The sequence below is a fragment of the Amborella trichopoda genome, chromosome 8 (genome assembly GCF_054954075.1).
Source record: "Amborella trichopoda isolate Santa Cruz 75 chromosome 8, AtrichopodaSantaCruz75HAP2 v2.0, whole genome shotgun sequence".
Lineage (NCBI taxonomy): Eukaryota > Viridiplantae > Streptophyta > Magnoliopsida > Amborellales > Amborellaceae > Amborella > Amborella trichopoda.
Window position 1 is genome coordinate 38,716,022 of NC_142343.1, and position 22,809 is coordinate 38,738,830.

Here is a 22,809-nt window from a genome sequence, read left to right on the forward strand (position 1 = left end):
TCAAAAATCTAATTTTAGTTTAAAAATAACATTATTTTCTTAAAAGAAAAATGTTATAAACCCACCTCAAAAATTTCACTAGAAGAGGTTGTTTTGATGTCCAAATATCCTCGAATTGATCATCTCGACATCAAGATGCATGGACGTGAGAAAAAAAAAAGGATATCAACTTTTTGAAATAGTGCATCTCGCGATGCATTTTTTGACCGTCAATTTTCAAGATTTTCAAAGATTTGCTTGATCTAACTATTTTTGAAGCTTTAAATTTTATAATTAAATATGAAAAATTTTAAGGCTCTCACAAAGATTTCCAATATTAAAACTACATTTTTCGATACTATTTGAAGGTGAATTTTACTTTGATTGTTTAGATCGTCAGTTCTATACGAACCGTACCCTTTTTTAAATGGACCACCCAACCCAAATAGTTGGAAACTAACTTTGATAGTGGTGGTGATGATTTTCTTAAAGGGTGAGGTTTGTGTAAGGTGTTAACTTTATACTATTTAAATAAGGTGTACCTCAAAACTAACGCCTTATGATGATATAAAAATCTATTGTTGCACCCAATTATGAAATCTAAAGTTCTAGAAATGGTGACGGTCAAGCTGATTTATAAACAAATAAAAATATTGAAAATGAACGGTCCATATAATGTGTCAGAAGATGAACTATTTTGAGAACTAGAAATCTCCTTGGTTTTTCATATCTACGAATTTTAAGGTTGAAATGACTGATTTGAGGGTTTTTCAGAATAAGAAACAATATTTTATAGTGGGGTTTTTTAGGTTTACCATACTCGTACAGTATAAGGTTGACACTTATATAAACTTTTTCCTTTTTGAAATGGACTCAAAAGATCCTCCTAGGTGGCCTGAGGGAGTAAGTGTACAAAATTTTCTCCCATGAGCATGTTATTCAAAATAGAGGTGTAAAGGTCATACCAAAATTTACCGATAATATGCATCAGTATGCATCCCTCAAAATTTACCAATAATATGCATCATTCCTCAAAATTTACCAATAGTATGCATCAGTATACATTCCTCATTTATATAAGGGTGCTGTTTGTATAGAGCCTAGGCTCTAAACAATTAAATTAGAGTCTACCTTCAAATAGTGTCGACAAATGCGGTTTTAATATCGGAAATCTTTGTGCTAGCCTTAAAAATTTATTTTTATCTTTATTTATAAAGTTTAAAGCTTCAAAAATAGTGTAGATCAACAACTTTATGGAAACTTGAAAATCTTAAAAATTGACGGTCCGAAAAAAACGTTACAAAATACACTATTTTAAAAATTTGAAATCCAGTTTTTTCTCATGTCCATGCATCTTGATATCGAGATGATCATTTTGAGGATATTTGGGCATCAAAACAACCTTGTCTAGTAAAATTTTTGAGGTAGGCTCTAAGTTTATTGTTTAGAGCCTCGGCCCTATATAAACTTTTCCTTTTATATAAATCTGAGCATACTACTAATAAAGCCAAAAGATTTCATGCTTGTATAGGGGTACTGTTTATTTACACCCTCAGGTAAAACCCAATCTAAGAGTAATTGAACCTAAATGTTGGGGATATGACTTCTTGATCCAATGGGCTAATCTCAACAAAATTAATTTTCAAATTGCACTCTTTATGCAGTTGAAAAAAGTAATGTGAACAAAGACCCCCCAATTTTTTGAGGGCTAGATCTTTGTGTTAGAAAACTTAAAATTCAGACTTTCTCTTTAAAAAAATTAAATAACTTAGGTGTCTCCTAAAATTTCATATTAAAAAAAATATTCCTCTCAAACATGTCATCTGTCCAATGGAGTAGGTGTATAGCATGGCTCAAGTAGAAAAAGAGTATGGGTCCTCAATAATAAATAACAATAGACAAGAATCACTAAGGTTTCACTGTTTATGCACTGGTGTTGTCCCTTACCTGCAATATTTGTGCAGCTTTCCGGAACCTTGCCACCCCAACTTCAAGGAGCAATTCCCTTACTTTTCAGTTTTAATAAAATTTAAAGGGTGTGGTCTATATAAGGCTGAGACCCTAAACAATCAAAGTAAAACATAATCTTGAATAAGATTAAAATATATTATTTCAATATCAAAAATCTTTTTGACGTCCTGAAAATTTATTCTTATCTCTAATTGTAAATTTAAAGATTAAAAAATAATGTAAATCAAGCGAATCTATGAACACTTAAAAATTGACTGTATGTATAATGCATTACAAGATGCACTGTTTCCAAGACTTGAAATCTAGTTTTTATCATGTTCATACATCTTGAGGTCGAGATGATGAAATTTAGAATTTTTCAACATCAAAACAATATCTTCCACTGAAATTTTGAGGTGCACCTTTTGATAGTTTAGGGCCTCACCCTTATAAACTTTTTCCTTTAAATTCTATGGCATATTCCTTCAAAACCAATAGAAAGCGTTTTACACCTACTTCACTACTTCCGGTGCGAGACCAAACCCCGCATCCCGGGTACCCGTGCATGCCACTCAGGATCACCGTGGAGCCCAAATCCATAAATAAATGGGGACTTATGCTCTACTGCTTCATGACCAGATTGCATGTTTGGTCCCACAGTCAAATCAAGTTACCAGGGGATTCTCTGTGACCTGAGATTTTCCAAATCGCTCTCTATCCACCCTGTGATCAATTTGGAAAGAAAAAATAATAAAAAATAAATAAAAATAAAAAAGGAGGAGGTGGAGGAGAAAAAGATTTTGTGCTCTTGAATCCTGTAGAAAATTAATTCATTTTAAACATTTTGTTTGCTCTACAAATCAGTTTTTTATTGTAGAAGAATTATTTTATAGATGAATACAGATGATGGGAGAGCTTTGAGGTCAAGAAAATCCTCCTCCTGACATTGTTTGGTAACTGGGAAAATCCATTTCTGAAAAGCCTTTATATGGTAATCATGTTTTCTTTGTTTGACGCTAAGGAAGATAAGTGGAATCCCCTTTCCAAGACCGCGTTTCCTTGGTTTACTAAAAACAATAAAATGCGCTCTCTAGGTAGGGTGGCAATGGGACCTGACTAGATCTCAGACCCAATCAATAGACCTGACCTCAGGTCCGGGCGTAGATCCAAATTGGACTCAAAAGGTTGAGTCCAAGTCCAAAACATGGACCCAAATACTATTCTGGTCCAGATCCAGCCGGACCTGGAACCGACCCGAAAATATGAGTATATATGGGTATTTATAAATGTTGCCAATACATTTGTTTCTTAAGGAATTTCCAGTTATTACGTAAAACAATAAGGAATGTGGGTATTCATAAATGTTGTGCAATATTGTAAACGTTGCCAACAATATGGGTATATGATGGTAAAAAGAAAAGGCAAAAAAAGGAAAAGAAAAGAAACTCATAGGCATGGGGACTCGAGCAGATTCAGAAGCCGATGGGGTAAACCTGACCTCAAGTCTAGGTATAGGTCCAAATTTAAAACCTGAAAGGTCGGGTCTTGGTCCAACTGGACCTGACTCAGACCCGAACCGTTGCCACCCCTATCCCTAGGGGACCCTAGATGACCGGCTCCCGTTGAAATGGTATTCCATTGTCAATGTCCAATTTTGTTTGTTTTGGTTGCAGATTTCAAGGAATTCAAACACCTGTATAAAGATATTATGAATCAATTTTAATGAGACATCCCATCCATTTGGCCCTTGGTATCATTTATTAATGGTTAATTGGTCACCAAATTTGTTTGTTTTTTTGGAAGTGTTACACCATATTTGTTTGGTTATTTGATCAATTATTTATCCATTTTTTATGCTTCCGGATTATCAGTTTGGTTCAGCATGGGTGATCATTTTGGTTTACTATGAAATTTTGTCAATCCTTTTGTTTGTTTCGTTGCCTATATTGGTTGATTCATGAATCAGCTAAATAGCAAGGGTTCTAAGATCTAATTGAGGTAATTATCCATCTTTTTATGCCCATTTATTTGTCAAAGAATTGGGCTAATGAACATCATGTTAATTATCAAATTCTCAAGTTTAAACTTTAATAACTTGAATCAGAGCTCAATCACAACTATTTGAGGTCGACCAGAACCAATATCACACGTGTTACCAATAAAGATTTCAAAATCCAGACTCCCAGATTCTTAGGTTCCTATATTTCTAGTTTGATTTTGTCATGGAATTTCCCATTTCCCCCTCAACAAACTTCCGCACAAATTGTTTTGGACGCGGGACGAAACTGTACCATTTGGTCCGTAGAGAAAACCACATCAATTGTCCTGAATTTAAAACCATAAGCACACTACCCTATAGTTTATTACACCCCTCCTCTCTCTCTCTCTCTCCCTCTCTCTCTAACATCTTCGCCCATGGCTTCCACTAAGCCTCAACTGCTTCTCCCCAGCCAGTACGGCGCCACCCAAGCTCCACCACCCACCCCATCAAACCACCACTTGGCCTCCTCCTCCTCCTCTTCTGATCCTCTCTCCGAGTTTCTCAATCGATCTCTCCCCCTCTTTTCCCTCTCTCTTTCTAAACCACCACCTCTTCCCATTTCTCACCCCCAACTTCTATCCATTCCCCTCCACCAAGTGGCTGAGCTCTTGGACCCCAGCACCACTCCCTTCTTCCAGCTAACCCACCACAACATCGACATCACTCTCGCCCAACAAGCTGAGATCGAAGGTAAAGCTCTCTTTCACAGCAAGGAAGTAGCACCAAAAGGTGAAGATGAATATGAAGAAGAAGAAGGAGGATTCTGTTGGCCTCTTGGATTTGATGACCATGACCACAGGTCCTTCTGTTTTGATTCTTCGATCGCTTGTAGGATGGAGGTGCATGAGTATTTTCAGGCAATGGAATCAGTGGGTCTGCAAATCGCCGCCTCGCTTGCGAAGGCTCTCGGATCCGAATGTTCTTCTCGTTCTCTCTCTTCTTCATCATCAACGCCAGGTCCTTGTTGTGGATTGATGTGGGTTTCAGAGCAAAAGGGGGTTGAGAGGCCTGTTTCTGTGGGGAGGGTGTACCCTTATGTGGTGGGGTTGCAGCACCAGTTGCATCCCCAACCCTATTTCCTGGACCTGGGTTCCAAAGGTTGGGTGAAAGTCCAGCCGGAAGTGGGTTCGATTCTGGTTACAATCGGAGACATCGCAAAGGCAACTCACTCTCGTTCTCTCTCTCTCTCCCACACTAATATTCAAATATCAGACACATTTGGTTCGTATGAAATTGTTTTTCAGAAAATATGTTCATATGAAAAAATTTCTGTGATCAAGGAAGAGAATATTTTTATAAAACTTATGTGAAAAGATACAATAACTTAACCACACTAGAGAATTTAGAATTTATTCATGTGAAAATATTTTTTCACAAACAATATCAGGCGAGCTAAACGTGCCATTATTCTGAATGCTTCTCACTCCATCTCTAACACACCATATTCAAATATCATTAGTTCTCTCTCTAATTGAGGAATAATAGGTTTGGAGCGACGGGAGGTGGGAAAACGTGGTGAGGGGCAGAGCTGTAGTGGCAAAAGCCGCGGCGGAGGCGGAGGAAGAGATAGCGAATGTGACGACGGTGTTGGTTTCTCCCTCTTTGGAGAGCACAGTGCAGCCGCTCTTTAAAAAGGAAAAGGAGGAAACAGAGAGGAGGAGCTTCTCTGATTTTCTGATGAGGGACTACGCTTGGAGGGTTTATCACCAAAGGTTTCCGGCCAAAGACCCGCTCCAAAGATATCGACTTTCTCTCTCTTGATCTTTGCTTTTCCTTCGTTCATAAAACACAATTTTCTCTCTCTAAAAAGTCCGAATGTCGGGAATTGTTATTGCGTGCGCACGTGTTTGGTGCCAAAAATCTCTTCGTTTTGGTGTTGTCGTTATCGACGATGATTGCGCGTGGTGTAGGGACTTGGAATTCATTCATTTCAACTTCCCAAGCATTTTACCTTCCGTACTCCATTCTTTTTCACTCTCAACTTCTCTGTCACTCTTGCTTAAGGTGTCCAGGTAAAGGCGTGACAATTGATTTGATCCGGATTTGAAACTGATTTCAGATCCTATTTGGATTCCGATATGAATTCAAAATTTGGATCGGAAAATCAGATTGGGACCAAAAAATCGGGTCTGAATTAAAGTTCAAATCGGATTTAGGTGTGGATTCGATCTGGATTCGCGGATCCAGATCCAGATACAACTCAATTTTTTTTAAATAGTAAAGTTTTATTTTATATATATCATTTTTTAAATAGTATATATATAGAGTAATCTGGAACTGATCAATACTATTCAGATTTGGATCAAGATCCAATTTGAAGCCAGATCCAACCCAAATCTCATATGTGTATTCAGATCCAGATCCGGATCTAATCGGATCGTTGTCATTTTTCAATTTTGTCTTGGACACTCTCTCTTCAGTTAGGGGTGGCAACGGGCCGGGCCTCGGTCAGGCCCATATTATGGCCCTAGTTCCGATAGGGCCAACCCAAGCTTGACCTAGCTCTGGTCTAGCCAGCCCTAGCCTTATCAAGGCCGGGCTGGGCGAAACAAAATTTAAAATAAAAGAAGAATAAGAAAATAAAAAAGATGGCTGGGTGGAGCAAGACTTGGTCTAATCCTGGCCTTGTCCTACCCTCGGCCCATTGTGGCCTAGCCTTGGCCTGTCCCTTGAGTCACATTTGGTGGCCTAGGCCCCAATTTTTTTGGCCAAACTGCGTGGGTTGGGCTGGGTCACCCGACCTATTGCCACCCTTGTCTCAATCTTCCCCAGTCTTAGATTCCCTCGCTCATGGTTAGCAGCTTGCTTTCACCTTGTGTGTATGGCTCACTCTCGCTCTCTTTTAATGCAGAGAGCGAGAGTGGCCTTTCCCTTTCCGGCACTTTTAAGGGTATTGAGAAAAGTAATCTCATAGGTTTTTAGTGTTTATGCGGAATTGAGAATCCTAGGTACGATACTTGGTTCTCACTGAGAATTTATATAGTTGCTAGATGCAGAATATGCCAATACACTAAAAAAAAGTACCTTAAGAACTACCAGGAAACGTCTCTCAACAAGTGGAAATTCGACAAACTTAAAACCAAAACCAAAACCAAAACCTTCGGCAATATCGCCTTCCTCTTTATAAGAGGTGATGTCTCTCTTTTGGAGACCTGTACTGATGATCTCATCCTATGAATTGTGGCTTCATCCTATGAATTGTGGCTTGTTTGATCCCTTTATAAAAAGATCTACAGTGAAAAACTATTCTTCTTTTACCTAATTATCATAATACCCTAATTATTTTCAAAAGATAGAGAGATTTTTGACTATCACCAAACTCAACACCGGTGTAAATTTTGTTTGACATGGGACTCTCTATTTACAAATTTACGTAAAAGCCCTTGAAATAGAAAAGAAAATGTCATTTTAAACTAGCGTCAACACTTCGAACGATGGGTGGATCGCTCAACCCACAAATCTGTGACGGATCGTGCTGGATCGATGATTCGAATTGGTCTGGATTGGTCATTTAAAAATATTAAAAATAAATAATGTAAAAAAAAAATTAAAGTAGATGTTTATGGGATGAGGATTTAGGGAGACTTAAAAAAATAGTAGTAAGATTTTCTTTTTTAAAAAAAAAGAGAGAAAAATATGAAAGGAGGAGTTCTAGGGAGAAACCGGGTTGGGAACTATACCATCCAGAATTGGTTCGATCCTGATTGATTCCCTCTTTGGATTGATTATTTCGGATCGGTAATCACTAGTTTTAAAAAACTTTTTTAAACCTTCAAATAAAATTTGGGGCCGGCTTACCTTATTATCACTCGTTGATATTAAAAAAATTCGTATTTGTAGACATAATCAATGCTAATTTTGAGATGTCTTTGTACAACAACCTATCTAACTACTCCAGAGTGGTTAAATTTACAACTTTAGAGCTTACTTTATGTGCACAAACTATTACTTTAACTTATATAACTTACATTGAGGGGATTGAATTTTTAAATTTCAACTTGAGTGAGCTCTCTAGGAAAAGATGTGGCTTGGAGTCCTTAATACAAGGACTTAATGGTAAAGAAATGGGACTGTTTCCTTTTTAAAAAGAAAACAGCATGCTTTCTCCCCTTATAATTGAAGCCACAAGATTTCATGCTCCAGGGGCAGCATGTTGTTTATTAACTCCTTCGGGTAAAAACCCATGTTGTTTATTAACTCCTTCGGGTAAAAACCCAATCTAGGGGTTATTGTAGGACCCTAAATTTTTGGGGAGTAAGCTCTTTAACCCATTGGTTAACCTCGATAACTTTTTTTCTTCCAAATCACACTCTCTATACACGTGAAGAAATGATGTCTCAAGATTGAACAAAAACTGACTAATTTTTTGAGGGTGAATTCTAAGTGCTAGAAAATTAAAAATTCACATTTTCTCTCTTAAAAATAGTCTTATACTGATTCTTAGATGATTCCTAAAACTTCTGTATCAGAAAAAATCCTCCCAAGTGGGTCATCCACCGGAGGGAATCGGGGTATAGCATGTGCTCCTAATGGAGTAGAGTACACATACTCATATTTGAGTGTCTCTTATCTATTTTTCCTGCACTTATGCGATAGTCCTGAACATAATGAGCTTGAGTTGCCACAAATGGCAAAGTATATGATAAGACCGTTTACTTTTAGTACAAGACGGTCACAATCACTATTGATCATTAAAAATGAAATCAAACGGCTGATGATATACAACTGGTTGAGTGTAAAATTCAAAATAAAATTACTTGAACTGTATGACACTCCCAAGTTATCAAATTTCACATATAATATCTATAGATGATTGTGATTTTCTTGTACCAAAACTGCATGGTCTCATATTATATAATCCAACTTTTCTATTTTATTGGGCTAACCTTTTAAAATTATAAATGGAGCTATATTACCCAGGCAATCCGAAATTCTCATGTTTTGTTTGTCGACAGGTTTCCCTATATAGCGATACTCTTAGACACGGGGGGACACTCGTATGGACATTGTCGAGCACGCCTTTAACTATGGCAAAGTTTGGATATTTCAAGTAGCTAATGTCTTCAGTTTGGTTATAGAATACAGGCAAAGAATACCTCGACGACATAAGGCTTAGGGGTCGCAATGGGCTGGGAAACCCGGCCTAGCCCTAAAACGCTAGAGCGGGGGCCACAAATTGTAGCCTGAGGGTTGGGCCATCAAGGGTCAGGGCCGGGCTTGGGTTAGGACCTCTTTAGCTCAGTCAGGGTAAAGCCGTGCCTGGGTCAACCTTAAGAGAAATAGGGCTTGGCCATGGTTGGCTCGGCCCGTTGCCAGCCTTGTCATAAGTTGAACGTATAGCTTCATTTTTTAATGCAACGTGTCCCACCACCAAAAGTTTTATTTCTTATATGGTAATATATTTAAATTTAAATTGAGAATGTTTATTAGAGCAGGCCATAAAATTGATCATTTTCCATTTCATCCCTTCTTTTTACCTGACTTTTAAAATGCCCATAAAGGCCGACATCAAGTAAAATTCTAAGGGGTAATACATTAGGGCAAGCCCTTTATGCTTCCCTTACATAATAGAAGTTCTATCCTCCCTTTATCCAACCGTTCATTTTGAACGGAGGGCTAAGATTGTTCCAATCACAATATCACGTCTCTACACTATTTTATTTTTAATTTTTTTTATAAACTATTTTGATACCAAATTTTGGACGTCCATTCCTATATTAAACTCGCAATAGCGAAAAATATAAAAAAAATATTTTCAATAAAATAAAATAACCAAAATATCCTTGAAAGATTCAAAGGGTATTTTGGTCATATTATTTTATCAAAAAATTATTTTTAATATTTTTATAGGTGCGCCCCAATGAGAAGATGGCACATACCAAATTTCATATTCATACAATTTGTATAAAAAAAACTAAAAAAAAAAAAAATACTTTGAGACATCGAAGCTAAGATCAAACGGTGAGTGACTCTCTTGATCAAAATTGGACAGTTGGATGGTAGGGGAATGATAGAACTTCTATGCTGTAGGGGACGCATAGAAACCTTTCCCTATATATTAACGGATGAGCAATTTTCAATTTTGTCTCTCCATCAAAACCAAAAGGATGTGGTTTGTATAAGGCTGACAAAATAATCAAAGTAAGGAGCACATTTAAATAATGTCGAAAAATATCATTTCAATATCGAAAATCTTTCTGAAGGCCTAGATATTTATTTTCATATCTAGTTATAAAATTAATGCTCAAAAAATAGAGTAGATCAAGCAGATCAATGAACACTTGAAAATTGACAGTCTAGATAATAGATTACAAGATGCACTACTTCTAAGACTTGAAATCCTTTTTTTTTATGTCTATGTATCTCAAGGTTGAGATGATCGGATTTGAGGATTTTTCAGCAGCGAAACAACTTCTTATAATGAAGTTTTGAAGTACACCTTAATTTGATTGTTTAGGGCCTCAACCTTGTATAAACTTTTTCCAAACCAAAAGTGGCAAATACTATTGTCTAGAAATCTAGATATCAATATTTTTTAATACCAATATCTAAAATATCGATATTTTTGAATACCGATATCTAAAACATCGATATTTTGAATGCCGATATCTAAAATATATAAGATATCGATCTCATCAAAATTTAGAATTACCATTTCCAAAATACCATTATGTCTTAGGGGCCGTTTGGATACCTGAAAATATATTGTCTATGAAATATATTACTGGCGTAATATATTACCTGTAAATAGATTGTTACTGTTTGAGTAGTATTTAGATGCAACTTGAAAAATACATTGTTATTGTTTAGCTATTCTGGAAGAAATATAGGAAATGCATTACCAATATTTCACCTGCACGTGCTTATAAACTATCATTTCTTTCATTTTTTTCACAAAATTCCACTAAAGTGCAGAATTATCATCTCCTTCTTTTTTGTCATAAAATTCCACTAAAATACTGAATCTAAAAAGATTTCTAATAATAACATTATCACCATTCCAAAATTTTTTTCTAATAATAACTTGTACCATTTTATAGTCATGACACTATTTCCTACTTATTTTAAGTGCCTTTGGCACTTATATACAATCACATGTTTTTTAACATGACATTGGTTTCAACCTGATAAGTCATTGGAACAATATGATTGGAATAACATGATTTTATTATGATAAGATTTATTTTTATTTATTTATTATAGAAGTCTTTCAAATGCCTCTCTATATAGTTTCAAATAAATAATAAATTTATGATACTAAATTCAAAATCTGTAGGGTACGAGTTAAAAAATGGGAAGAAGTTTGATTAGTAAACTAGAAGGTTTGATAATTGATGTATTAAATTTTGATGTATTGGAGGAGACTAAAGAGGTATGTTATTTCAATTAAGATTATAGTAATCTCTTATGAGGATTATGTTGTGTGAAATTTTTTATTATGATTGTGTTATGTAATTTATCATTGATTACTAATTTTTATTTTTATTATTTTTGTTTTTATATGACACTGATGCATTCATATGAGGGGACGAGCTTGAGGGATCACATTATGTTGTGTAAATTTTTTTATTATGATTGTATTGTGTAATTTATCATTGATTATTGATTTTTATTTTTATTATTTTTGTTTTTATATGACAGCTGATGCCTTGAGATAAAGGGAAGAGCTTAAAAAAGGAGGGATCACCTAGTTATTATGAAGAGAGAGGGCGTAGAATCACCTAGTTATTATGAAAAGAGAGGGTTTAGAAGATTTTTTTTAATCAGGGATGGGGTAGGCAAAAACGTACCCGAAAGATTTTCCAAAATTACCCGTCACGCTCGTAATAGATTTTTCATTTATCAACTCCATTTGCTGATTTTTGAAGAAAATGTCTAATCTCTTTCTATTTCTTTACGATTAAGTATAACCCAACAGTGAAAATGTCATATTTTCTTCTAATCTATTGTCACGTAATAGATTTTCAAATACCTAAATGGTGCTAAGTGTTTTTGAGATGTTAGTGTTTTGAACACCACTATCTTATCGGAAAACTATGTTAAAAAATACCAATCCCTCCTATTTGGTGTTGCGTGATGGAAGGGTAAATTTGGAAATTACCTCCCTAATTTTTTAACCCATTATTGATCCATTATGCCATAATCTTTTGAGAGGTTTCTACCGTTAGGAGAAAAGAAAAGAGTGAAATCTTACAAAATCGTATATTAAGGGTGGTTTAATAGATTTTCTTTATATTATTAATATGAATTTAACAAAGAAAAGACTACTTAGTAAAATATGAATTAAATAAGACACATAATGAACAACCTAAAGCATACGTTTTGATACAATTTGATTCATTTTGGGGTGGATAAGTTTTTAATGGTCCATCTTGGCTCATCTTTGCAGGCTCCACCTGTCCTCATTGGAGTAGTCCTCTTCCTTTGTCACTCTACAAACGCCAGAAGAAAGAGACATAAATTATTAGAGAATAAGGAATAATAATAATACACACAATAGAGAAATTACAAAGGAAAAAGACGAAATAATATAATTATGGTCAAAAGATTTTCTACCACTATCTATCCCTCCGGGAAAACTTAATCTACTGATATCTTTTTTATCTCAAATTTTGGGGGTGTGATATCTAGAATACGACAAACGCCTTAAAAGAAAAAAAAAAAAAAATTCAACTCTCACTCTTTGTGTCTAAAAATATATCGTGCTAAGATTGCACGAGAACTGTCCAATTTTTGGAGGGAATGATCTAGATCTTTATAAATTCAAAATCTAAAATTTTTAATTTGAAAATAATCATAAGTTACGATCGATCCCAAAAATTTAAATCAAACAAAATTTCCCGAGTTGGTGATTTGCCCGAGGGAATAGATGTATAATATGGTCCCGAGGGAGCATAGTATATACTATATGCTCTCTAATTATAAGTAGATAGAGTTTTGTGAATTGTAATAAGTCAAAGAACATTTTATTAAAGAAAAAGTTTACATAAGGTGTCCACCTTATACTATAGAAATAAGTTATACCTAAAATATTCACTAGAAAAGGTTATTCTAATGCCAAAAAAACCGTCTAGTTGATCGTTTCCACCACGATATGCATAAATGTGAAAGATTTCAAGTCTTGAAAATAGTGCATCTTGTAAGTTTTATCTGAACTGTTCATTTCCTATAGTTTAAAGTATTCATAGATCTAACCAATCTACATTATTTTGGAAGCTTCATAATTAGATATGAAAATATATTTGAAGACCATCATAAGGATTTTCTAGTATATAAACCCTATATTTTCTCGTCATTTTAGAGTGTTTTACTTTTGATTGTTTAAGGCATCAACCTTTTACAAGCCTCACCCTATAGATTTATTCCAACTTTTCTAAGGGAGTTGCAATTTGATTGGCATTACAAATAAACGTGGTATTGCCAGCACGCCTTTCTCAAACATATGGGAATGGGCAAGTAGGGCTCCAAATTGGGTCCGGTCGATCTAGTACAATGAACCTCATGATGGGTCAATGACCAACAAAACTCAGACCCGACCGGATTTAAACTTAGGTCTAGCTTGACCAACCTAGACTCGACCGAAAAATGTGTGTACCCAATTCATGTCTAGACCCTAGGAGGTCAGGTGGGGTCGACCCAACCCATTTGCAACCAAAAAAGTTCAAAATTTAGGTCAAATATCTTATAGTGTTTCCAGCAATTGCCTTTCTTTCTTTATGTGGTGAAGGTAAGTAAACCATGTACCATCCGTTAGAAAATATTGGATCATGAAAACAGTGGAAAAAGTTTATATAAGGTGGCGATCTTTGATAAAAAACCCACTAGAGAAGGTTGTTCCTATGTTGGAAAGCTTCAAAATCGATCATCTCGATCTTGAGACTCATAAACATGAAAAAAATGGGAATTCTAGTCCTAAAACGAGTTCATCTTCTTACACATTGCCTCGATTGTCTATTTTATAGATTTCAAGTGTTTATAGATCCGCTTGACGTCATCATTTCTAGAACTTTAAATTTCATAATTGGGAGTAACAATTGATTTTCATATCATCGCAAGGCTTTTTGGCACCAAAACTGCATCTTCAGCATAGGTTTGAGGTACCTTACTTCAATAGTATAAGGTTGACATCTTATACAATTGTTGGTATATCAAAAAAAGGTGAGGTTTGGATAAGGTGTCAACCTTATACTATTGAAGGAAGGTGCATCTCAAAACTATGCCGAAATACAATTTCGGCCCTGCAAAGTTTTCGATGATATGAAAATTTATTGCTACCCCCAATTATGATATTTAAAGTTCCAGAAATAGTGGCGATCAAGCAGATCTATGAACACTTGAAAATGGATGGACCATATAATGTGTTAGAAAATGAATTATTTTTAGGGCTAAAGATCATCTTCTTTTTTTTTTTTTTTCATATCTATGAAGCTCGAGGTCGAGATGATCGATTTGAGGGTATGGAAAAAACCTTCTCAGTTGATTTTTTGGGTGCACCATACTTGTACAATATAATAATGTTAACACCTTGTATAAACTTTTTCCATAAAAAATCCTAACAAACTATTTTATAGTCAATGTCGAGATATGTGATCCTCAAAGTAAAATGCGAGGAAAAGAAAAACACTATATACCTCTTTGTCATGCGCCACTAATTAGTTAAGGGATTGCATATTATAAGACCACTAATTTTTGGTACAAAGCGGTCACATTCATTCTTGGGCATCAGATGTGAAATTTTACGGCATAAAGTGTGCCATACACTTTAAATTTTTTTTTTTTTGACTTTGTGCTTAGTCAATGATACACTTTTAGCCATCTAATTTTACATTTAATAGTCAATCATGATTGTGACTTCATTATACCAAAAATAAATAGTTTTGTTACATACATTTTCATTGTTAAAGAACCTCCTAAATCAGACAATGTTTCTCTCTCTCTGCAGTGTTTTTTTTAGGGGATGGAAAATGGTTGGGAGGTTCTGCCTCGTTTTGAATGACAAAGCAAAGCAATATGCAAGAAGAAATGACGATTCTCAAATGAAGTGTGATCTCAAAACAATCGTGTGAAAAGTTTAGTCTTTATAGATATAAATGTTTAAGCAAAACTGTCAATATGTCGATGAAATCAACAACGTAGATGATCAATCACAAAGAAAATTTGTTGAAAAGTAGACTAAGGAATGAATGCAAGAACTCATAATTAAATAGAACATTTCAAGGGACAAATCTGGTTACAAGAAAAATAATTTAACCGAAGTTCTTCAACCCTACCTAATTGACTAAATGTTTTCAGAATTTTGGAAAAAGGGATGGGGTCGTGGTAGTAGCATTCCCATATCTCAATTGTATGTTGTGGATTTCATTCTCATTGACACCTTCAAAAATCACTAACCATTTCAAAAATGGATAAGAGCATGTATTCCCCTCTACTGAAGGGCCAACTAGGAAATGGAAACCTGCAACTTGCTAAAAAGAGCACATTGTATATAACATTGTCTCTTCATGCTTGAAAAAAAAAAAACCCAAGTGTATAACTTAAGCTTGAAAAAAAAAATAAAAGAAAAAAGAAAAATAAAAAGGAGTTCTTTGAACTCAATTGAATAGGACAAACTTTTAAACTAAAATTTCCTTGATGTCATATAAAGAAAAAGAAAGATTCTATCAGCATGAAATTGTCCATATCATTAATTAAGATTCTATTAGCATGAAATTATGCATTTCATTAATTATTTTGAAATAAAAAACTTCTTCTTTAGTGGGTATGTTTTGCTCATTTCTTGAGTTTACAATCCAATTCCAATGTGATCCTTGAGGAGAACCATTTTTCATTGTACAAAAATGCGGATGAGATTGTCAAAAGGAATTAATGACACAAAATACAACAACAAAAGGAAGAAACAAGGAAGGGCATTGTTAGGTGTTCATCCAATGCTCAAAATCGTGAAATCTCAATGTTGTAAAAGATCCAAGGGCCAAGAACGCGTATGAGAGAAGGAAATGGTGGTCCACTAAAGTGCACGGCCTTTGATAATATCCATGCTCAGCTCACTAGGATCGGTGGCTTGCAATTCGAGTTGAATGCCATCGAGCTCTCTCTTAAATCTATCCTTGGAGCTCGCATATAACATCTTGCTCCTCACCCTTGAAGTATCTGGAGACCTGCACATTCCATCATTCTCATACAAACAACCTTACTCAAACTATACTATTCAATAGAGAGAGAGAGAGAGAGATACATGCAAAAGAATGGGGTCGCCTCAGTCTCAAGACGAGTTAATCGGACTCCGCTCTTTTGTCGAGTTGAGTGTCGGTCGAGTTAATTTTGAATAAAATTAATATTTTATTTATTTTTAAAAATAAAATTCGCACAAATTAAGCTGATAGCACAGCATAGTACCACTATATAAATGACACATTGCACTGCTATAAAATTAATAAAAGTCAAAACTACAATTTAGTTTAGCAAAACCACTATAAAGGACTTAATTTTTTCAACTCTTAGGCCATGCAACACACATAACCATTTCAATTCCATAATAAAACAATATATCAGGTTTAAATAACTATTACATTCATTTTAACTTTTTAAAATAAATTTTATACAAGTTCGGTGGGTAGCACAACATAGTGCCACCACAAAAATGACACATTGCACCATTCAAGGTAGTATTTTACTTATTATTATTGAAAAACTTACCACTAATCTTTGGTGGATATCCAAAAGGAGTTGGCGGTCTCATGTTCAACAATAAATGAGGTTTTGTAAATGAGTCAAACTTCGCTGAAAAAGAAGATGTTCTCCAAAAATAATCAATAAGTTAAGTTGTAGTTCGACCATCATTTTCATTTATGAGGTTTATATGTGGTTAATTAAATTTAATTAATTTTATAATCTTATTTATTATATAATAAAATTTCTTTGAAACAATAGAATGTATAATTCGGCATGAAAACTATTGTGTTATATATATATATATATATATAGTGCGGTTTGTATAGAGCCTAGGCTCTAAACAATCAAATTAGAGCCTACCTTCAAATAATGTCGAGAAATGTGGTTTCATTATTTGGAAATCTTTGTGATAGCCCTAAAATATATTTTCATATTTATTTATAAAGTTCAAAGATTAAAAAATAGTGTAGATCGACAGATCTATGAAAACTTGAAAATCTTGAAAATTGACGGTCTCAAAATGCGTTACAAAATACGCTATTTCCAAAACTTGAAATCTACTTTTTTCTCATGTCCATGCATCTTGGTGTCAAGATGATCAATTTGAAGATATTTGGGCATCAAAACAACCTCTTCTAGTGAACTTTTTGAGGTAGGCTCAAATTTGATTGTTTAGAGCCTCAGGCTCTATATAGACTTTTCCCATATATATATATATATATATATATATATGGCAGTGATTTCATGCCACCGTTGTATAGTAAATGATGCAACAACCTTAAAAAACCATCTTATTTTCATTCGTTTGATCCAAAATTTGAAATATACACTCTTTTCATTCTAATGAACAATCACAAAAAGAGAAGAAATTGAAACCACAACCTAAAAAGTATTTTTTAGCCCAGTTAACATTGAAACCACAACATTTTGGTAAGATGCTTAGATCTAGGCCTTAGAAGGATTTTTTTCATTTCCAATTTTTTTGGATGGCTTTATTATCATTAGATTAACAATGTTAAAAAAGGAAAAAATGATTTTCAGTTTATAAAGGCTAAGATCTTGAAATTCACAAAATGAATGGTCTAAATTTGTTTTTGGAGGGGACTCATTTTGAGATGAAGAGAGTGTGTGTGAAAAATTTGAGGTCATACAAATACCACAAATATGGTTTTCTAAAACTGTCATTGTATTATACTATGATACAACCGTTGCATTGGATCATTACTCATATATATATATATATATATATATATATATATATATATATATATATATATATATATATATATATATGAAAAAACTAGGATTAGCCTACTAGGTCATATGAATATATGACCCTGACCAATCTAGGCCGATTTAACGGTCACGATCTCATCGTATTTGATTTTTATTTTTTTTTCTACAAATCTAAATCACTTGAAATTTTAGACGTGTGTTCTTCTCATCAAGGCGTACCTAATACAAAAAAAATTATTCGTAAAAAACAAAAAGACCAAAATACCCCGAAAACTTTTCGGGGGTATTTTGATCAATTTATTTCATGTAAAATATTTTTTTGATATTTTTAGAACATTCAAATATATTTAGTGAAAACACTCCTAAAATTTCAATTGATTTTGATTTATAAAAAAATAAAATAAAATTCAAGCACTACAGGAAATCCGTGATTGTCAGATCGGCCCACATTCAATCTGGGCCATGGGGCTCATAGGAGCTAGCGGGCTAATTTCAGCTTCTACAAATCCAAATTACTTGAAATTTTAGGTGTGTGTTCTTCTCATCAAGGCGCACCTAATAAAAGTATATAAAAAAAAATTGTACAAAATAAAAGACCAAAATACCCCCCAAAACTTTTTAGGGGTATTTTGGTTAATTTATTTTATGTAAAATATTTTTTTGATATTTTTCAAAGATTCATCTATTTTCTTTATAAACACACACCTAAAATATCAAGTGATTTGGATTTGTAGAAAAAATAATAATTTCAAACACTATCAGATATCCGTGATCGTCAGATTGACCCACATTCAATCTGGGCCGTTGGGCTCATATGTTCATATGAGCTAGTGGGCTATTCTCAGCTTTTTCCATATATATATATATATATATATATATATGAAAAGTCTTAAAAACGCCTATAGGCGAATTGCTACAGTGTTTTACCCCTGTCATGGGCATTCTGTATTGGTGACAGACCACCACGGACATGTTATGTTTGTGACAGTCTGGGCAAAAATACTGTTCATTTTTGCATATAGGCGTTTTGTAGTCTCTTCCACACACACACACACACATACGCACGTACGCGCGAACTCACGCACGTACGCACGCACGCACGCATGCACGCACATACACACACACATATATATATAATCTTATTTGAACTTTCAAAATTGTTTATAGTTTAGTTTATTTTTTTACTATTTTTATTATATTTTTTAACTTTTTTAAAATTTATTTTACTCATTTTTAAACAGTTTTTTTGGCCCAAACACTACTCGGGTGAGTTCAAGTGGACTTGCCTGAGTTACTCAGCTCGGATAGGGCCTTGGTCTCAAGCCTAAGCCGAGTATTTGAAGCTTGACTAAATATAAAGAGCATTGTTCTCAGGATTAGACCAACCATTGGCTCGTTGAGGGGTTTAGTCTGAACCAAACCTGTCCAACCACTAGTGGAGTTGTCTATACAGAATTTTAGAAAAAAAAGTGAAAGAAAAATACATTCAATAAACATTGTCAATTTTGTTTAAGTAGTCGAACCGGTTAAAACCGGCTTGTCCGACCAGCCAAAAAGTGGTTAAATATTTTTCTTGGGCCACATTGGCCAAGGCCCCAGTCAACAGTTGGATCGGTCAACCACTTATTTGGTCTGGCTATGGAACTATGATCAAGAGACTCAAGGATGGTAAATTACATTATGATCCATGACTTAAAGTGTTTAGTCGTGAGCGGCATCACCAATCAATGAGCAAGATGCATGGTGATAGAAAATAAGAGGTACCTGTCAATGAGCTCAGCCCTAGCCCTAGCCTAGCCCTATTCCCTTAAGTGTTGGCCCAGGACCGAGCCAAGCCACGCTGAATAAAAGTTAAAGAAAAACAATATAAACAAGATGAAAAAATAAGGACCAAACCGATCCTGTCTTGGCCTAGCCCAGGCCTAGCCATCGGGCCACATTTTGTAGCCGAGGCCCTAGTTTTTTAGGGCCGTGGTGGGCCATCTGGCCCATTGCTACCATGACCGGACTAAAGGTCATTTGCAATTACCTACCAAAGAAAAGGTTGGATTTTGAAGGTTTTTGGTTTTATCCACCCAAGGACAAGATTTTAGACCTTTACATGAAGTAGATTTATAAACACTTAAAAATCTTTAAAATGGATGGTCCAGATAATGTGTTACCAGATGTACTATTTTAAAGACTTGAAATCTTTTCTTTCTATGTCATATATCGTGAGGTATCGATGATCAATTGATTCTAGTATTGAAACGACTTTTCTAGAGAGATTTTTTGAGCTATGACTTACTTTTACTGTATAAGGTGAGCTATGACTTACTTTTACTATATAAGGTGGACACCTTATATAAACTTTTTCCATCTATAGTTTTTAGCTGAGATTGTAGCCTTATATTTATATAAATAAGGTTGCAATAATATGTACTGCTCATTTTATTTATATGATATAGATTTATCACTATCTTAAAAGATGTACTACTTTTTAATGTCTTAAAGATATATCAAATCTATGTCGTCCAACTAAAATAAGTAGAATATTGTCTTCCTTTAAATCCACATACAATTTTTAAGAAAGTTTCTTTGTTTACTCTTTTGAGTGGCACTTTCTTAAAATCTAGGATGTAGTTATCCAATTATGACCAATTATGCATGTACTCTTATCCCCTTGTTTCAACTTAATACAAGAGCATGTCTTATTTAATCGATTGAGAGGGGGTTTTGTCATGCCAAAAGATTATTTATAGAGAGAAAAAGGAAGATAATATTTTTTTAAGGGTGTAGTTTGCATAAAGCTAAGGCCCTAAATAATCAAAATAAGGCCACCTTGAAATAGTGTTGAAATATGTTATTTTAGTATTGAAAATCTTTGTGATAGCCTAAAAATTTATGTTCATCTCTAATTATAAAATTTAAAGCTGCAAAAATAGTGTGGATCGAGCAGATCTTTGAACACTTGATAAACTTGAAAATTGACGGTCGAGAAAATGCATTACAAGATGCATTATTTCCAAGATCGAAATCTATTTTTTCTCATTCTATTTGAGGTTTTCTAGGCATCGAAACCACCTCTTTTAGTGAATTTTTAAAGTATGATTTAATTTAATTGTTTAGGGACTCACCTTTATATAAATTTTTTCCTTTTTGTAATGCCAAAAGATCATTCAGAGAGGGATCTAATTAAGTGTGAAAAGAGGAGAAAAATTATAAGATATGTGAATCCATTGTCGAAAGCTCAACAAACAGTGGACGGTGGTGGACCATCCTTCAAAATGATACAAAATATCCTTCCCAGAGAGCGCCAACATTTCTTCCATATTATGCATGAGGGAGGAAGATATCCACCTCTAATATATGCTTGAGAGAGGATATAAAGTAAGACACACTTTCAAATTTTATCATAAGATTGCAATTTTGGTGCAAAAAATTGGATTAAATAATTATTTTCATACCACTAATTATAAACTTTTGAACTCCAAAATAGTTTGAATCAAGTAGATTTATAAACATATAAAAATATTGAAAATTGACAGTCCAGATAACATGTTATAAGATGCACTAGTTTTGAATCTTTTTCTTCCTTTTTTTTTCCATATGTTTTCGTATATTTCGACATCGAGATGATAGATTCGAAGTTTTCCAACGTCAAAACGTCCTCTTCCAATGGATTATTGAGGTGCATATTAACTCTACAATTTAAGTTTGTAACCTTTATAAACTTTTTCCTTTCTAAAATTTTACTTCTATTTTGTTAATATGAGAGCTCAAACATTTGCATACCAGGCAATGAAGAAGATCTTGCTCTTTTGGCAATTCTCATCTGTGACAAAGTCGAAATCGAAGACTGCGTAGCGACATTCGTCCGGTGGGAGCGAGGCAGCGAAGTCATCGTATGTATCGTTGGGCTGGCCGAGCTTCTCCACCATCACTTGTTGTATCTTCTCATCGATCTTGAATACTATGAACCTGTGGCTCCTCTTCGTCTTCAGTTCCAAAAACCTTAGCTTGCAATTGTCATGTACCGCCATTCCCGACGCCGAATTCGCCTACGAATAAACAAAATTAGAAACCATACATGATCAAGATCTCCCATCATTGGTGAATATGATTTCAATGGATCTATGTTGTTTTTATGTTCATATTTTGATGCTTTGAGGTGTTCTATGGCTTGTTTCTCTCTCTAGATCCATTTAATCAAATGAAGAAATAGAAAGGAAAGAAGAGAGAAATTGGTCATATGAGAACTCACCATTGTTGCCTTCAATGAGGTAGGAAAAGGTAAATTAAGAGAAGTTTTGCTGTAAAATTTTAATATTTTCCCTTAGGAGAGAGAAAGAAGAGATAGAGAGATGATAGAATTTGGACGTTTCAGAGAGAGAAAAACTGACAAGAGAGAGAGAAAGTAAGAGGCAACGGTTTTACGGAAGGAGCGCTATGTGTGGGGTTTGAAGCTTGAGATTGACCAAAGCCCACATTACTCGTCCGAACTACGCTAACAGTTCTACACGTTGTGCATGAGTTGCAAAGCCATGTATTTCTCTTTCCCACCTCTTTAATTCTCTCTAACTATCTATTTTTTTAAATTAAATATAAACCGTAATTTCTTTCCTCTCTCATTTCTTTCTTCCCTATCACTTGTCACTCTCTCCATAAATATCTCGCATTCTCTCCTTAAATATCTCTTGCCCCTTCCTCTTTTCCCTCCCTATTCTCTCTCTCTGTCTCAAATGTCTCTTCTCTCCCTATTCTCTCTCTCTCTCTCTTTTTGTCTCAAAGGTCTCTTGCCATATCTATCTCTTTCCCTTCTAAAGTCTCTCTATTTTCTATCTTATTTTGTTTTTATCTAATTTTGACATATTTTTTGCCAAATTGTGATTTACAGCCAATATACTAGTCAATTATAGATCTCTGGACGCTTTCAAATTTTGAACACCATT

The 22,809-nt window shown here is 34.5% G+C and overlaps 2 protein-coding genes across 4 annotated transcripts; one reads left to right on the forward strand and one right to left on the reverse strand.

Moving 5' to 3' along the window:
* Positions 1-3,946: 3,946 nt before the first annotated feature.
* On the forward strand, positions 3,947-5,929 carry LOC18433439 (2-oxoglutarate (2OG) and Fe(II)-dependent oxygenase superfamily protein). Of its 3 annotated transcripts, none has more exons than XM_020666643.2 (2): positions 3,947-5,195; positions 5,456-5,929. In XM_020666643.2, the coding sequence occupies exons 1-2, from the start codon at positions 4,345-4,347 to the stop codon at positions 5,487-5,489; spliced, it is 885 nt and encodes a 294-aa protein (XP_020522302.2). In that variant the 5' UTR covers positions 3,947-4,344; the 3' UTR covers positions 5,490-5,929. The 3 variants fall into 3 exon arrangements, with proteins under 3 accessions (XP_020522302.2, XP_088729735.1, XP_020522301.2); XM_088873609.1 differs by having other exon boundaries at positions 3,947-5,191; XM_020666642.2 differs by having other exon boundaries at positions 3,947-5,130.
* Positions 5,930-15,777: 9,848 nt separating this feature from the next.
* On the reverse strand, positions 15,778-22,297 carry LOC18433440 (actin-depolymerizing factor 6). The gene is made up of 3 exons (XM_006843530.4): positions 22,122-22,297; positions 21,653-21,918; positions 15,778-16,128 (listed from the first exon to the last, which is right to left on the reverse strand). The coding sequence occupies exons 1-3, from the start codon at positions 22,122-22,124 to the stop codon at positions 15,978-15,980; spliced, it is 420 nt and encodes a 139-aa protein (XP_006843593.1). The 5' UTR covers positions 22,125-22,297; the 3' UTR covers positions 15,778-15,977.
* Between the last annotated feature and the right edge of the window lie 512 nt (positions 22,298-22,809).